This window comes from Pristiophorus japonicus, chromosome 7, assembly GCF_044704955.1.
Source record: "Pristiophorus japonicus isolate sPriJap1 chromosome 7, sPriJap1.hap1, whole genome shotgun sequence".
Taxonomy (NCBI): Eukaryota; Metazoa; Chordata; class Chondrichthyes; family Pristiophoridae; genus Pristiophorus; species Pristiophorus japonicus.
In genome coordinates, this window is record NC_091983.1 from 122023332 (window position 1) to 122041930 (window position 18599).

At 44.8% G+C, this 18599-nt stretch overlaps 1 protein-coding gene across 1 annotated transcript in view; it reads left to right on the forward strand.

The window, feature by feature from the left end:
• LOC139266620 (triadin-like) overlaps positions 1-18599 on the forward strand; it is a 563562-nt gene that overhangs the window by 252778 nt on the left and 292185 nt on the right. Inside the window, exon 17 of the mRNA XM_070884212.1 lies at positions 12433-12471. Within this exon, the coding sequence (XP_070740313.1) occupies positions 12433-12471 (39 nt within the window). The remainder of the gene's footprint in view (positions 1-12432; positions 12472-18599) is intronic.

The following is an 18599-nucleotide window of genomic DNA, read 5'->3' on the forward strand; positions in this document are numbered from 1 at the left end:
GGCAGGAAGGCAGCCAGCATGCACACATAGTGCTGGGAGTGCTAGCCTATGTAAAATAGGTGCCCTCTTCCTTTCCCTGCTGGAGGGCACGGGTAGGCACGATCCTGGAGTAAGAGTGGGGAAAACAGCTTAGTGGAAAATTGGCTGCTGCGGCCCAATTGCTGTACTCCTGGCAACCAAGCACTTTCACCACATCCACAGGACTTTTATAACAATTGTTTAAAAAAAAAAGAAATCTGACACATACTTTACAACTAAACTGCATGCCGCACGACACTGACAGAAATCAGACACCTTCACAAAGCCAAGGTCATTCATTGGCTTGAAAAGTAAAAACATTTTAAAATAGAAATAATTATAAAGCCAGGAGGACATCTTTGTTATGTGCATAGAACAACTGATGGGGCATAGAAAGCTGTATTTCTAAACACAGGAACATATGCAAATTGGAATTCAATTCAGGTTTGGTACTCATTGTCACAGACTTACAAATGGGGCACAATATTTATATCATGGATTCACCTGATCTATTTTACATTGCCTCATTTAATGTAATTTTCTTTCCTTGCTTTAGGTTTTCCCTGTGGCACTTACCATTCACAGACAAGCAGTTTACTTCCAGTCATCTGCCAAAATTGCTCTTAAACTAATGACTTGGAGATGTACAGGTGCAGCACTGGTTGATTGATCCTCTGTGTTTCTGTTCATCCTGTTTGAGAAGCTTCCAGTCAGCACTGCACCTTTCTGGCACAGCTGAGAGGATGAACTCACTGCAGGGGATATCTCAACCTTGAACACATGCCTTATGTTACGCAGTGCAGCACATTAGAGCATCAGCGCAAAGTTGTTCATTTAATGAAGATTCAATTCCATTAATGGCCAAACTTCTCAGCTGCGACCAGGGAAAGAGGTTATTACAGTGATACATTTCACTAATATACATAAATGCATTGTTTCACTTTAAAGGACATTTCATTGAGTAAGCTTGGTGTTTGTATGAATTGACAAACCTCTGTATGGTGCATACATCGTATATATTCCACTGAAGTTGCTCTCAACAGTGCTTCATAACTGTCATGTATCCTACATGACTACTGTTGGTACTATCACAAGATGTGCCACCAGAGGGCACAGCAGTGGGAGACTCGTAGGTTAGCTGTACAGTTGTGTCTGGCCGAGTATAAAAGGCAGGTGTGATCCTCACTCTGGAGTTAACTAATAAAGGACTAAGGTCACTACAGTTCACGTACAACACACTGCCTCGTGGAGTCATTACTAGAGCATTTAAGGACACAACAATAACAGTTTGTCTACATTTGGATTCTTGCAGAATCTGCAGTTGCCAAACAGAACCAGGTACTGAAAATATAAAATTATCCAATGATTCGTTAGTGCTTTTTGTCTTCAGTTAAAAGGACACCGCCATTAAGAAAAAATGTTTGGCATGCCTTGTTGTGTGGGGAGGGAGAAGAAGTGTGAAGAACATGCATCACGTTCAATACAGTGGCATCACATCCAAGCAAAGCATCATGTTGTGAATTTGTAAACAAATGAAAGAAAGGTTCACAATATCATGAAAGTGATTTTTCTTTAAGATTGCAAGCTAGCATAAGAGCACATTGAATTGAAGCGTTATGGTGCCGCTGAGAAAAGGCTTCAGCTGCTAATTAACATTTATTTAAACCACTGTGGAATGATAACAAATATTTTACAGGAAGCACGATTTCCATCAAGGATCATTGAGGATTTGTTATGAATTCTGTGCTGTTTAGGATGAGAGATAGAAGTGCAGTCGGATAGAAGAATGCTTTTCCTTCTCCAACCAGTGCCAATACATAAACAAGGATTGGGCACCTATTAGAGTTTAAGTGAATTCAAATTTTGGGTTCAGTTTTGGTTCTGAAGGATACAAGATCTATGTCCTCTGACCTGAATGATTACTTTTTAAGCCATGGTATGTAAATTAAAATAGACATAGAACCACTGATCTGTCGAACAGGTTAAGCTGTTAATTTCTGTTTAACTTTAAGGATAAAGTTGCAGAACAGGTTCACTTAAGAAGGAATGTTTAGAACATGCATTGTTTGAAGTTTGAGACTGCACATTTTTGCACAGTTAAGAACGTTACCCCTCATCTATGAAGTCATGTAGGTCCTGGCTGTGGGAGAAAAAAAGTAATGGGGGAGGGGTGGGGGAGGAAATTGGACATTGATGTCACCATTTTTCAGGTATGAACTAGGTGAAATGAGATCCATAATTGGGTCACGATCTCCCACACCTGATTAAACCTGGAAATGCACTTCATATGAAATTGAATCATTTTAGTCACCCAAGACACCTGCCAGAAATAGGAAGCAGGTTGATTTGGTTATTCAAATCGGGGTTCTATGCTGGCTGTAAGACCCCAATGTAAAATTGGACAGTTATTAGGTGGAGCTTGCGTTGCATGGGCCTAGAGCGGCTTAACCAATGGTTCCTCAAGGGATTGCCGGAGGTCGCTGAAAAAAGGCCCAATGAACTTGAAAAATGTTTTTATTTCATGGGGTTCTCCTCCTGACTCCTCCACAAAACAACGACAGCCCCGCTCACCCCCTCTCAGCATTGCCTCCCATCCCACCCCCGCACCGCCCCCTACTCACTGGACCTACCTGATGGCCACTGTCGGCGATGTACCATTGGTACTGGCTTCCACATCCCCGCTTGGCGCCCGCACCTCACCAGTTAAATGCAGATGAGGCCTTGTGCCCCGTACCAAATCTGGCTATTATGGACTGGAGCGTGGAGTAATCACTCCAATGATCTGCTGCCTGTTTTGCACGCAAGTTCAGTTTCTACTCCATAATTTAAAATAAAATACGGTGTCATTGTTACTTAATTGCTGTAGCTCTGGCCACAACCAATGGCAGTTTGCCTGCAACTCGGTCTGATGACTGGGAATTTCTGCTTAAGTGTTTCCCAGCTTGTGATTTTGAGCCGGTTCCTATTCGCTGATAGTTGTGTTTATATGTAAATGGACTTTTTCCACTCTTTTGCCATTTAAAAAAAAAATACATAAGTCCAGAAATTTCCTACCTTAACGTTGACCGCCAGTGCTGTATTTCAGCAAAAAATGGCAGCCGCCTCACTTCCAGCATGGTACACACTGGTCGCCATTTTGGGCAGGCCGATAGCACTGCCATTGCCAGTGCTGGCCTCTCAATTTCAACTAAGCAGATTGTGATGTCAATCAGCGTGCGACGCCTGATTTGATGCACGACTGCGATTTTGGACATCGCTGCACACCATAGCGCCCTCTCCAAACCACATGCGGAAGAACATGTGTGCAGCAATACTGCAGAGATGCTGTCAGCACTTCTTAAAGGGACACAAAAATCTTTCAGGTAAGTTTCAGCTTTTGGAATATTTTATATTTTATTGAAGTAGTTGCTTGGTGCAATACTTTTGAAAAAGTGTTAAAGTGTGCAGGGAGTGCTGTTTGATGCTTGTGTAAGGTTGCGCACTTTTCCAGAAGGCACAGAAAGAGGCCACAAACTAAAAATTGATTAAATTGATTTAACACAAACTTTTGGGATTGACTAGACAAAGGGAGAAAAAGGGCGCCAGCCTGGGGCAGGTGGTGACTCATCACCAATTAAGGACAATCTTCTGCGGTAGAGAGCCAGACTGGTTTTATGCATAGAAACAATGGGTTTGGTACACTTGATATGAACCCACAGAAGAGCCCCTGAACTGATTGGCCAGAGGGGGAAAAGCAATTCTCTCTGGAGACTCCAAGTCTGCAAGGAACAAGAACAACAAAGGGACCCCACAAGGTGTACATTTTTGGAGAACGGGGTACTTAAGATAAGGAATTATCTTTTGCCCTGTAGACTCCATGTGCAAATCAGGGACACCCAGGCCCATCATGGCAGTCAGTCAAATAGATCACCACAAACAACATATCGATCCAAACACATTATCGGAAACCACAGCTCAGCGGGGGTATTATTCATAAAATGGATATAAGTTTACAATCTAGAAGCAGCTCAGAAGTGAATTACGGAAGCAAACGGGAAGGAACAGACTGAAGAGAACAACTAGAAAAGGGAACAACCGGTCACAGAATCAACGACCACAAACCAACAATCTACGACTACAGCTATGAACTGGATGGGTGATTGTATGTCTTCAGTCAATTCTCTCAGAAGTCTAGTTCTGTAGTTTTTAGTTAGTTTTTGGGTAATAAAACTGACACTGGGTTAAGCTTAAACTTTGCGTCACATGCAGTCCTGTGTCCTGTAATTCCCGAGGTCCACGAATCAAGGTAGAGTGTAAAACAAACACCCTACAATTGCAAGGCTTTGGATGGAAAAGGAAGGCCTCTGAGAAGACAGAAAATGCCGGAAATACTCAGCAGGTCAGGGCGGAGAGAGAAACAGAGTTAACATTTCAGGTCGAGATGCTGCCTGACTTGCAGAGTATTTCCAGCATTTGATGCTTTTGTATCAGATTTCCAGCATCTGCAGTATGTTGCCTCTGAGAAGATCACTGGATGTGGTGTATTTGGACTTTCAAAAGGCTTTTGACAAGGTCCCACACAAGAGATTAATGTGCAAAATTAAGGCACATGGTATTGGGGATGTAAAGTCCTTACTCTACAGTATGAAACCACACGAGGCACATTCTGGGGACAAGGTCACTCTGTGACCTTAACTCTTAATTCACAGAAATCCAAAGACGCTGACCCTGCATGAGACCTCCCTTTTTATACCTGTGTGATCAGGTAAGGAGTGTCTCCCACAAGTTCACCCCTTGTGGTCAAGGTGTGCATCTAGGTTGAGTGTATACAGTAATACAGTGGTGTTGCATTGTGGTTACATACATGACATCACCTCCCCCCCCCCCCCCAAAGTCTTATTGGGATCATAGGTTTAGTCTTTCAGGTGGTCTACGCTCCCTCGTGGAGCGCCGCAGTTGGGGCTCTGGTTGTTGGACACTGACGTGAGTGTCTGTCACCTGTGGTGATTCCGGCCTGTCCGGGCTGACCACAGGGACTGTGCATTCTTCTGATTGCTCTTGTTGCTCGTTCACTGGCGGTGTTGTGAGCTCCATCTCATGGTCTTCTTCAGGTTCCCCCGTGTCGATGCTGAACCTTTTTTTGACTTGGTCCAGATGCTTACGGCATATCTGACCATTTTTGAGTTTTACCACGATGACCCTATTCCCCTCTTTGTCAATTACAATGCCCTCAAGCCATTTGGGCCCCATGGCATGATTGAGGATGAATACAGGATCATTTATTTCTATACATCTCCCCCTCGAATTATGGTCATGATACTCGTTTTGTGACTTGCGCTTGCCCTCAACTATGCCGGTCAGGACTGGGTGAATGAGGGACAACCGAGTTTTGAGTGTCTGTTTCATTAGTAGCTCTGCGGGCGGGACCCCCGTGAGCGAGTGCGGTCGGGATCTAGAGGCGCAATAGGCGTCTTTGTAGGGAGGGTCGTTGAATCCTGAGCATACTTTGCTTAATGATTTGGACCGCACGTTCTGCCTGGCCATTGGAGGCCGGCTTGAACGGCGCAGTCCTGATGTGGTTGATGCCATTGCCCAACATAAACTCTCGGAATTTGTAGCTTGTGAAACATGGGCCATTATCACTAACCAGGATGTCCGGCAAGCCATGGGTTGCAAAGATCGCACGTAGGCTTTCCACGGTGGTGGATGACGTGCATGAATTCAGAATGATGCACTCGATCCATTTCGAGTAAGCATACCACAATAAGGAACATCTTTCCCATGAACGGGCCTGCGTAGTCAACATGAATGCGTGACCACTGGCCGAGCGGGGCCTCCCTGGGGGCATTACCTAGCTGGGCACACGTCGTGCACCTGCGAACACAGTTCCAGGTCTGAATCAATTCCAGGCCACCAAACATGTGACCGGGTAATGGCTTTCATCATCACAATGCCTGGGTGCTCGCTGTGGAGTTCCCTGATGAATGCCTTCCTCCCCTTCTGGGGCATAACCACCCGGCTGCCCCATAGTAGGCAGTCGGCTTAGATGGAGAGCTCATCCATCCGTCTGTGGAACGGTCTGACCTCCTCAGGACATGCTCCGTGTGCGGGCGCCCAATCCCCAGTCAGGACACATTTCTTAATCAGGGATAGGAGGGGATCTCTGTTTGTCCAGATTTTGATCTGGCGGGCTATGATGGGGGAGCCTGCGCTGTCAAGGGCATCAACAGCCATGACCATTTCGGCGCTTTGCTCCGCTGCCCCCTCAGTGGTGGCCAGTGGAAGCCTGCTGAGCGTGTCAGCGCAATTTTCAGTGCCGGGCTGGTGCCGGATGGAGTAGTCATAAGCAGCCAGCGAGAAGGGCCCATCGCTGTATGCGAGCTGATGCATTGGCATTGATAGCCTTGCTGTCTGACAACAGGGATGTTAATGGCTTGTGGACTATCTCTAATTCAAACTTCCTACCAAAGAGGTACTGATGCATTTTTTTTACACCATAGACACATGCAAGCGATTCCTTCTCGACCATCCCATATCCCCGTTCTGCTTGAGAGAGCGACCTGGAGCCATAAGCCATAGGTTGTAGTTGACCCTCAGCATTGCCCTGCTGCAACACCCACCCAACCCCATAGGACGATGCTTCACATGTCAGAACCAATTTTTTACAGGGGTCGTACAGGGTCAACAACTTGTTTGAACAAAGTAGGTTTCGCGCCCGATCAAAAGCCCATTCCTGACAGTCCCCCCAAAACCAATCGCAGTCTTTACGCAGGAGCACATGTAGCGGCTCCAACAACGTGCTCAAGTTCGGCAGAAAGTTCCCAAAATAGTTTAACAGTCCCAGGAATGAAAGCAACTCCGATGTGTTGCAGGGCCTGGGTGCTCGTCGAATCGCCTCTGTTTTGGATTCGGTGGGCCGAATCCCATCTGCAGCAACCCTCCCAGAAACTCAACCTCAGGAGCTAAGAACACACATTTAGACTTCTTGAGTCACAGGCCTACCTGGTCCAGTCGGCGTAGCACCTCCTCCAGGTTGTGGAGGTGTTCCTCGGTGTCTCAACCCATGATGAGGATGTCGTCTGAGAATACGATTGTTCCAGGAATGGATTTAAGCAGGCTTTCCATGTTTCTTTGAAAAATCGCGGCCGCTGATCGAATGCCAAACGGGTACCTGTTATAAATGAACAGTCCCTTGTACGTGGTGATGGTGGTCAGTAGTTTAGATTCGTCGGCCAGTTCCTGGGTCATATAGGCTGAAGTGAGGTCCAACTTGGTGAACAGCTTGCCGCCTGCCAGCGTGGCGAAGAGGTCTTCCGCTCTCGGGAGCGGGTATTAATCTTGTAGGGAGACCTGATTGATGGTGGCCTTGTAGTCGTCACAGATCCTGACAGAGCCATCCGGGACGATGGGGCTCGCCCAGTCACTGAATTCAACAGGCGAGATGATGCCCTCTCTCAACAACCGGTCCAATTCGCTCTCGATCTTTTCCCGCATCACATACGGCACCGCTCTGGCTTTGTGGTGCACTGGCCTGGCGTCTGTGGTGATGTGTATCACTACTTTAGTGCCTTTGAAAGTCCCGCGTCAGGTTGGAATCGTGAATCGAATTATTGTGGGACTTTTGAGCACGAACTTCGCTCCACAGATGACATTGCGTGAACATCCCCCCATTTCCAGTTCATCTTGGCTAACCAGCTCCTCCCCAACAGTGCGGGACCATTGATCGGGACAATGCAGAGCAGCAGCCGATTCACTAACCCATTGTGTGTGACAGCCAACATTGCACTGCTTAGCACCGGAATAATTTCTTTAGTGTACGTCCATAATTGTGTCTCAATACGTGCTAATTTGGGTCAACTGGCTTTAAGTGGCCATAGCTTCTCAAATTGCTGAACGCCCATGAGTGACTGGCTGGCCCCAGTGTCCAGCTCCATGCGATACTGTTTAATAAAACCCTCATCATCATTGGTGGCATTTTGGTATATGAACTGTGAATATTCGCCACATGGACCTGTTGAACCTCGGCGTCTATCAATTTGCCCCAAAAGTCTTCCTGCCTCAAAGAACCCTCTTCTGGTTCATCCGCCTCATATATTAGTCTGGTTGATGACTTCCTGCACATTCGAGCTAAGTGGCCACTGAGATTTCAGTTCCTGCAGACAAACTGTTGAAATCTGCAAGATCTAGCTGAGTGTTTCCCCCCACACCTCCAGCATGAGTTAAAGTTTCCATTGTTGCCAACAAAGGGACTTGGGCCAGGCATTCCGCACTGACTGTCCCTTTGACTGCTCTTAAGTACCCTATTAGTGGGTGTCAATGGCTCCATCCCGGGCTGCATTGTCTACTGTAATGGCGTGAATGTCCATTCAGCCCGCCATTGTCTCTGTTGAAGTCCTACTCTGTGGTCTACTGCTGCCTGGGGAGTGTCGGACTGCCCCTGCCCCTGCCTGCGGGGCTCTGAATCGCATTGATGATGTTGACTCTCTGATCCATCGCCGCGTTAGAGGCAGAATTGCGCGCGTATATTATTTTCGTCTCTTCCTCCCCCGCCATGAAAGTTTGAGCTATCAACGCCGCCGCTTCCAAGGTCAAATCCTTGGTCTCAATTAATTTGCGGAAAATTCCTGCATGACCGATGCCCTCGATTAAAAAGTCCCTTAGCATCTCCCCCCCTGCAGGTGTCTGTGAACTTACAGAGGCTGGTCAAACGCCGGAGGTCCGCTACGAAGTCCGGTATGCTCTGTCCTTCACGACGTCGGTGGGTGTAGAATATGTGTTGGGCCATGTGTATGTTACTCGCCGGTTTGAGGTGCTCCCCGATCAATTTGCTAAGTTCTTCAAAGCAAGCCTTCCAATTCAACTTTAGCCATATATGCATCCAATATGATGTCAAGAAATCATTGTGCATTTCCTGAGCAACTATTTTGTGTGTGCCTTTGCCTATCCTACTGATGTCACACAGTGCTACCCCAGTGGCTGCAGTATGGCTGGTGGAAGGCTGCTGACTTTCAGTGGGGGACACAGCAAATGGACTTGCAGGACAATCTTGCTGAGCAGGTGGCTGGATGTGTGAAATTGGGTAATGGTGTGTTTTTTTTCTTCCTTCCTCTCCTTCCTCTTCTTTCTTTCTTCCTCTCCTTCCAACCACTGACTGGGTGGGTTGGATTTCTTGCGTGTCTGAAATGTAGCACAAGGTAGCGTTTTTGGTGAGGGGAAGGCAAGAGCTGCATGCTTACTACATCTGAAGCTTGTACAACAGAAGAGATTGTGGGATGAGGGTTGTTGCATGTAAAAAGGAGGATAACGTATGAGGATACCAGAATCTTGTATTCTTTCAGCCCCGCATCTGGCCAAGGGCTCAGCCATGACCTGTCAAGAATGGCCAGCGCTGTCTCCTCCAAGGTGAGGTGAAGCTAGGAATAGAAGATGTGCCTGGTATTTCATAGAGATTGTTGGCAGGTGAGTGATGGGGGATGGAGGTTCATGCACTGACTAGTGAGTGAGGCTAGTGGTGCAGTTGGTAGGAGACGGCTTTTGAAAATGCATTCACTGACCTTCATCACTGCTCTCAGGTCATGAAACTTTGGGCACTGGGATCAGGTCCTTGGAGCGACATTGCTGGCAGTGATGGCCTTGGCAATCTGGTCCCACATACTTTTTTCTGGAGGGCATCCCAGTCCCCTGTGAGTAGAGGACCTCTCTTCCACTTTTGACCCCCCACACAAAGTTGGAATGCTGCATGCGAGACCCTGGGTGCCCTTTCCCTGGCCTGTTGAAGACTGCCTAGTTTGGAATGATTTTTATTTTTTTTCAGAAGGCAGTTAAGCTCTAAGGACTAGAGACTGTTTTTAAATGTTTTTTTAAAAAATGCAGTTCCCCTTTAAGGGCTCGAGACTGCTTTCTAAAATGACTGTCTTGCTTTAAGAAAAGGCAGTCTTGCTCCAGGGATGCTGTGGCTACGCTACATTGGGCCACCTGCTGAGCGCATAGCCTGGGGCAGCGCATTTCTTGCTAGGCCGTGCACTCCAATCATTCAAATCATTTTACAGATGTAAGCAAACTTCGCCCTGTGGTGACACCACCAATTTTTGGTGTTAACGGATTTCTAGGCCATACATCCAAACTCAGAAATATCTAAATCAAGCCAAGGTTGACATCAGATTACTTTGGTTAGAAAATATGGTTCACTCACCCAAAAACTTTGAGTTTTACTGCTTAATTGAGGTTTGACTGGGTTATCTTCTGGCCTCTATTATTACAAATCAATTGTATTTACTGAAAAAAATTAGTAGATACTGAAGTTCAACAGAAGAATGACATTTAAATCAATGGAAAAGTATTGGATATATAATAGCATTCTTGCCATAAGCTGTTTAAATATTAGAGAGATGGTTTCATCTCTAAAAGCAGAGATAGCAAAAATTGAAGATCCAGTTCTGATCAGTGTAAAGCTGCCCTAAACTGGTGCATGTGTTTAAACCGAATAGAACTTAAACCTCTAATTAAAAATTACTTTTTATTTGGATTGATTTACACTACAACTGTAATATCAATGTGAAGTGTTTTTTCTTTGGTGCAAATTCAGCTGGACTCCAGTGTATGGAGGTGAGACTTTTTGTAGGAGGGTCACTCTATCTACACTGAGCTTCAGGGTCAATTTGGGGTTTTACACCGATTAACATTTCATAAGTTTAATGTTGGTGCAAAGTGGTTTTGCACTATTGCTAAATATATATAGTGTGAACTCACTGTTTGACACTTCTTCTGATATTTGATTTTATTCCTATTAAATAATCATAAAAACTATTTCTCAGGTGCAACTTTACCTCTTCATGATTATTAAAACTATTATTCTTTTTTAAAATTGGCACTTTAAGCTTCATGACACTAAATTAATGAATTTGGTTCTATGAACTATTCTCACAAAAAATGTTCTTAAAAAAAAAATCTAACACTAGTTAAGGGTAAATCCACTGATCCTAATGGGCAGCACTGTTCTAAGACTCAGTACTGGAACATTGTTGTCCTTTCTCTGACCCATTCTCCCTTCGAGAATGGCAGCTTCCTGGGAATGCATGGTGAAGTTATTCCAAAAATGTCTTCCATTGACTATATGACTATGCGCCAGGAGTTATGTATGGCTGTGAGCCCCTACTGTACCAGTATCACATTTCCCACACTTGACATCTTTATAGATCCTTTGAGTAATATTGCTTAAAAGCATTCATTGTAAAAATAACTCTGGGGTGAGGAGAACTGGTATGTATTATGTCTGTAATGCACTTATGAATGACTCCACGAGGCAATGTGTTGTACTCAAACTGTAGTGACCTTGGTCCTTTATTCATAACTCCAGGGTGAGGCACAAGCATAGTGAGCAGCCTTTTATACTGGACCCTGCACACCTATACCGGTGACCCTCAGGTCTCCCACTACAGTGCCCTCTGGTGGACAGCCTCTGCCACAGGGGCAGGAAACCCCGGTCTCCACCAGTTGCACCCTCTAGAGGTGCCAGCTAGTGTAAACCTTATTGATAGTACATCAGGTAACAAGTCTCCATCTTATGTAACTATACAGTGACTACACAGAGAACATATCTATAGTCTGCATATATAATAGTATGACTTACGATTGGGTTTAAATTTTCATCATCAGCAATCCCAGTGCACAGCTTCGCCAAAAGTGCACATCGGGAATTCAGGTAAACAGCACCTCCCCCGCTTCTCAATTTTCTTCCCATTGAAATGAATGGACAGAAATTTGTGGGGGCATGTGCACAGATTCTTGATAGTTCACAAAGCCTGTGCTTAAGGTGAAAGTTTTTCCTTGGATTCAGTGCCCCAGAAATAATGGGGCGATTTACTAAGATTTCTGCTCTTGATTTTCTATTTGCAAAGTGCATATGTTGTTATTGGGTGAGGAAATGATTGTGCTGCAATGTGATGCTATCCGTTGTCAAACAGCTTGCCAATAGTTACTGTCTAAGCTCATTCATGAAGAATGGTTATTTTGATAAAATACTGGAGAGGAGCTAATGCCTGTGGAACTGTGCCATAACATGAGTCCATACCTACTGGAATAGAAAGGACAAAAAAGTGGAGGAATTACTTTAAATCTAACTCCTCGAAAACCTGACAAGATATATCATCAAATAATAAAACTATCTGTGGGGTAGAATTTCTGTAGATGTTAGGAACATGGGAACATGAACAGGAATAGGCCATTCAGTCCCTGTAGCTGGTTCCCCATTCAATTAGATCATGGCTGATCATGGTGTTCCCTGATCTCTCTCAATAACTTTGCCGGAGGATCGGCAGAAGCCCCACAAAAATGGCACAATTTGTCTTTGCTGTTCTTATTAAGGCTATACTTTGTACAAGTTGTACTGATGCACATCGAGTGAAAAAAAACTAAGCTGACAATTTCATTTTATAGAGAAAGGAAAGAAGCTGAAACCTGCTGCTGCTGAAAAAGGTAAAGAGTCTGTAGGTTTGATCTGTTGAAGTATAATATGTGCAGGAATACCTCTGTAAGGAGTGTATGTATAGTATACTGTGAGGAGTATATGTGGAGTATACATCTGTAAAGAGTATAGGTAAGTGCCTTATTAACATTTTCTCTACCTGTCAGTGGATGGACATCATTATAACTCTGGCTTGTCATCAAAACATTATAAATACCTGTTCTTCCTGTCACAAGATACAGATCTGTGTAAAAATTATTTGGAAGCTATAATGGCCGCAACAATTCTGCAGGGGTTAACAGAATAACAACAACAACAACAACTTGTATTTATATAACACCCTTAATGTGGTGAAACATTCCAAGGCGCTTCACAGAATTATTATGAGATTTTTTTAAATTGACCGAGCTACATAAGGAGAAATTAAGGCAGGTGACCAAAAGCTTGGGCAAAGAGGAAAGTTTTAAGGACTGTTTTGAAGGAAGAAAGAGAGGTTTAGCCAGGGAATTCCAGAGCTTAGGGCTTAGGCAACAGAAGGCATGGCCACCAATGGTTGAGCGATTATAATCAGGGATGCTCAAGAGGCCAGAATTAGAGGAGCGCAGATATCTCGGGGGGTTGTGGGGCTGGAGGAGATTACAGAGATAAGGAGGGGCAAGGCCATGGCCATGAAGCCATAAACTCCATCAATAATGATTCATAAATGTTAGAAAAAAAAAACGCAGAAAATATCTTTTAAAAATCCACACTATATAGGAATGTGCTTCAGGCTTTAGTGCAGTCTTGACACGTGGAAGATTCGATAAACCATTCACATTTGTATTCCACCACAATCTGTAACCTCATGGTCAGGCATATCCTTCACTCTACCATTACCATAAAGCCAGGTGACCAATCCTGGTTCAATGAGGAGTATAGAAGAGCATGCCAGGGCAGCACCAGGCATACAATGAAAAAGAGGTGCCAGCTACAACACAGGACTACATGAATGCTAAACAGTTTATAGCATGCTAAACAATGGAAGCAGCATGCTATAGACAGAACTAGGCGATCCCACAACCAACGGATCAGATCAAAGGTCTGCAGTCCTGCCACATTCAGTCATCATAGAATCATAGAGATTTACAGCACGGAGGCCATTTCGGCCCATCGTGTCCGCGCCGGCCGACCAAGAGCTATCCAGCCTAATTCCACTTTCCCCTCATATCTCCTCTAAACCTCTCCCCAATTACTTAAGTCTATGCCCCCTGGTTGTTGACCCCTCTGCCAAGGGAAACAGATCCTTTATATCAACTTTATCCAGGCCCCTCTTAATTTTATGCACCTCAATCAGGTCTCCCCTCAGCCTCCTATGTTCCAAAGAAAAAAGACACAGCATCTCCAATCTTTCCTCATAGCCAAAATTCTCCAGCCCAGGCAACATTCTTGTAAATCTCCTCTGCACTCTTTCCAGTGAAATCACATCTTTCTTGTAATGTGGTAACCAGAACTGCACACAGTACTCCAGCTGCGGCCTAACCAGTGTTCTGTACAGTTCCTTGCTGTGCCTTGCTCTTGTATTCCATGCCTCGACTAATCAAGGCAAGTATTCCATTTGCATTCTTAACTACCTCATCCACCTGGCCTGCTACCTTCAGGGATCTGTGGACCTGCACCCCAAGGTCCCTTTGTCCCTTTATACTTTTTAGTGTCATACCATTTAATGTGTATTCCCTTGTCTTGTTAGACCTCCCCAAATGCATTACCTCAGACTTATCCGGATTGAATACCATTTTCCCACCTGATCTGTAAATTAAGGAAAAAAGTGTTTGAAGACCAGGCCCTCAAAACTGCTCCCAAGCTCATGGTCTACAGGACTGTAGTAATATCTGCCCTCCTGTATAGCTCAGAAACATGGACCATGTACAGAAGACACCTCAAGTTGCTGGAGAAATATCATGCAACGATGTCTTTGCAAGATCCTACAAATCCCCTGGGAGGACAGGTGCACCAACATCAGCGTCCTCATCCAGGCTAACATCCCCAGCATTGAAGCACTGACCACACTCGATCAGCTCCGCTGGGCAGGCCGCATAGTTTGCATGCCAGACACGAGACTCCCAAAACAAGTGCTCTACTCGGAGCTCCTTCAAGGCAAATGAGCCAAAGGTGGGCAGCGGAAACGCTACAAGGACACTCTCAAAGCCTCCCTGATAAAGTGCGGCATCCCCACTGACAGCTGGGAGTCCCTGGCCCAAGACCGTCCTAAGTGGAGGAAGTGAATCCGAGAGGGCGCTGAGCACCTCGAGTCCCAACGCCGAGAGCATACAGAAATCAAACACAGGCAGCGGAAAGAGCGTACGGCAAACCAGTCCCACCCACCCCTTCCCTCAACGACTATCTGTTCCACCTGTGACAGAGACTGTGGCTCTCGTATTGGACTGTTCAACCACTAAAGAACTCACTTCAGGAGTGGAAGCAAGTCTTCCTTGATTCTGAGGGACTGCCTATGATGATAATGATATCATCTTGCAGTCTGCAGCTTTCTTCTTCATTATCAACCACACAGCCAATTTTAGTGTCATCTGCAAAATTTTTAATCATACCCGCAACATTCAAATCCAAGTTATTGATATATACCAAAAAAAGCAAGCGACTCAACACTGAGCCCCGCGGAACCCTGCTAGATACTGCCTTCCAGTCACAAAAACACCCATCAACCATTACCCTTTGCTTCCTGCTTCTGAGCCAACTTTGGATCTAACTTGCCACTTTGCATTGGATCCCGTGGGCTTTTACTTTTGTGACCAGTCTACCATCTGGGACCTTATCAAAAGCTTTGCTAAAATCCATATACACTACATCATACGCACTGCCCTCATTGACCCTCCTGGTTACCTCATCAAAAAATTCAATCACGTTAGTCAGACACGACCTTCCCTTAACAAATCCATGCTGACTGTCCTTGATTAATCCATGTCTTTCTAAATATGGCATTGGATCTGTTTCTCTCATGATTGAGGCATCGGAGGCTGGCCCCCTAAATCAGATTTCTTTGCACCCATTTTCTGCCTAGGAAACGGGCGCAACAAGGTCCAATTTCACCTTATCATAGTTCCAAACTCTGACAGTTCCACCTCTGCAGTGACAACAATAATTAATAAAGCCAGTTAATCCATTCACAGAAAGAACCTTCTCCTTATCTTAAAAAAGTGGTTTCAACTAGTCTTGAAGAAAATTAATCATCATATAAGACAACAGGGAGGCATGCCCCAGAAAATCCCTTTGCTCAAAAAATTAAAGTTATTAAACGTTGCACATTCGCATTTTATTTTTAATACACAATTAAGTGCAATTCTCAGAAATCAGCACTCATCTGCCTCAAGTTTGTGTGTAAGCAACAATGGAGAATAAATTGGTTCTATCTGCCTTTAGTTTCCATCTGACTGATCTGATTGGTTCAAACTGACAACCTCCAGTCCTAGTTTAAAAAAATGTTCTTGTTAAATGCTGTCAAGTTGGCATATAGGTTGAAAAGCTGACTATCAGCTTCAAAAACTGATAGTTAACATGTAACTGAGCTCGCACACTGCTTGTGCACAAAGGCCCACTTTGCACTGTGTTGCCACTTTGGTGCCTTGCGCAGGTCTCCATGCCTGATAACTCATGAACAGCTAATCTGCCATGGTATGATAAATGGCATTGATCAGGAAGCATTTTACTGGTAAACAATATGGTACAGCGAATAAAAATGCCTTGTAACAAGTCTGTAACACTCGTTGAATAGAATCCTAAATTGTAAAAGAAATGTTTTCTTAATTTATTCATTCACAAAATATGTGCATCACTGGCAAGGCCAGTATTTATTGCCTCTCCTTAATTGCCGTTGAGAAGGTGGTGTTGAGTTGTCTTCTTGAACCACTGCATTCCATGTGGTGAAGGAATTACCACAGTATTGTTAGAGAGGGAGTTCCAGGATTTTGACCCAGCGACGATGAAGGACCACATTATATAGGCCCCAAGTTTCCACATGATATGCTCCTGATTTTTAGGAGCAACTGGTGGAGAACGGAGTATCTTAGAAATCGTAATTCTCCACATTTAAGTTTTCTGCAGTTCTAGTCAGGTAGAACAGTTTCACTTTTGAACAAAATATTTTTTTCAAAAGGGGGCGTGTCCGGCCACTGACGCCTGATTTGAAAGTTTCCACAGTGAAAATGTACTCCAAACTAACTTAGAATGGAGCAAGTGAAGATTTTTGTAGGCTTGAAAAAGCCTTGTCGACACAGTAAAAAAATCAGGCGCAGGTTACAAATTAGGCATAGGGAACGAGGTGGGGGGGGGGGGGAGGGGGGGAAGGGAAGTCATTAAATTCTACAATCAATCCTTAGTTATACTTATACAAATATTATACAAATAAATGCAACCCGAATAAAAATTTATAAGCAAAGAAAAGATTAAATAAACCATGTTCCTACCTGTGTGAAAGTGCTTCAGGCAGGCCTTTCAGGCAGCAGTTTGTCGTCGGGACCGACCGACGGCAGGGGGAGAAAGCTGCAAGAAGCCTGAGTACTTCAGGCAGCCGTTTGCCATCGGGTCTGACCGATGGCAGGGGGGGGGAGGGAGGGAGAAAGCTGCAAGAAGCCTCAGTGCTGATCATGGAAGGGCAATGTGGTTTTATTGAAAAATGTTAAAAATTGAACAGCTACAAAGAATTTGAATAGTCTCAAACAAGTGCATGTGTCCCGTTTATCAGAGTCTATCTTTAATTACAGAATGCACTCCCTCACCCTCACACACAGAAATATCAAGAAAATTAAAATACAAGCCTTTGCAAGGGTTCAATTAACAAATTTTTACTTTTTCTGCAGCACTTTTTAAAATGACCGAGTGCCAATGTTTACTTCAGACTGCGCGTGCGCGAACGCTCCAACGCGCACGCGCAGGGTTGCCGGCACGAAAAAAACTCATTTAAATTGTACCCGCCCCCTCCTACTTACAAAATCGGCGCGAGTGGTAGGCTCCGCCCCCTGTGCGCCGCGCCAAGCACACATCGAGCTACAAAGCGCTCGAGAATAGCGCGTTTTTTTTCAGGCGCCGTTTTCGGCGCGAAAAACGGGCGCCCAGCTCAGAGGGGTGCCTGTTTTGCCGCGTGTGGAAACTTGGGGCCATTATTTCAAAGTCAGGATGGTATGTAACTTTGAGGGGAATTTGGAGGTGATGATATTCCCATGCGCCTGCTGCCCTTGTCCTTCTAGGTGGTAGAGGTTGCGGGTTTGGGAGGTGCTATTGAAAAAGCCTTGGCATGTTGCTGCAGTTCATCTTATAGATGGTACATAGAAACATAGAAAATAGGTGCAGGAGTAGACCATTCGGCCCTTCGAGCCTGCACCACCATTCAATATGATCATGGCTGATCATGCAACTTCAGTACCCCATTCCTGCTTTCTCACCATATCCCTTGATCCCTTTAGCTGTAAGGGCCACATCTAACTCCCTTTTGAATATATCTAACGAACTGGCCTCAACAACTTTCTGTGGTAGAGAATTACACAGCTTCACAATTCTCTGAGTGAAGATGTTTTTCCTCAGCTCGGTCCTAAATGGCTTACTCCTTAGCCTTAGACTGTGATCCCTGGTTCTGGACTTCCCCAACATCGGGAACATTCTTCCTGCATCTAGCCTGTCCAATTCCGTCAGAATTTTATATGTTTCTATGAGATCCCCTCTCATTCTTCTAAATTCCAGTGAATATAAGCCTAGTCAATCCAATCTTTCTTCATATGTTAGTCCTGCCATCCCGAGAATCAGTCTGGTGAACCTTCGCTGCACTCCCTCAATAGCAAGAATGTCCTTCCTCAGATTAGGAGACAAAAACTGTACACAATATTCAAGGGTGGCTCACCAAGGCTCTGTACAACTGTAGTAAGACCTCCCTGCTCCTATACTCTATTCCTCTCGCTATGAAGGCCAACATGCCATTTGCCTTCTTCACTGGCTGCTGTACCTGCATGCCAACTTTCAATGACTGATGTACCATGTCACCCAGGTCTCATTGCACCTCCCCTTTTCCTAATCTGTCACCATTCAGATAATATTCTGCCTTCCTGTTTTTGTCACCAAAGTTGATAACCTCACATTTATCCACATTATACTGCAT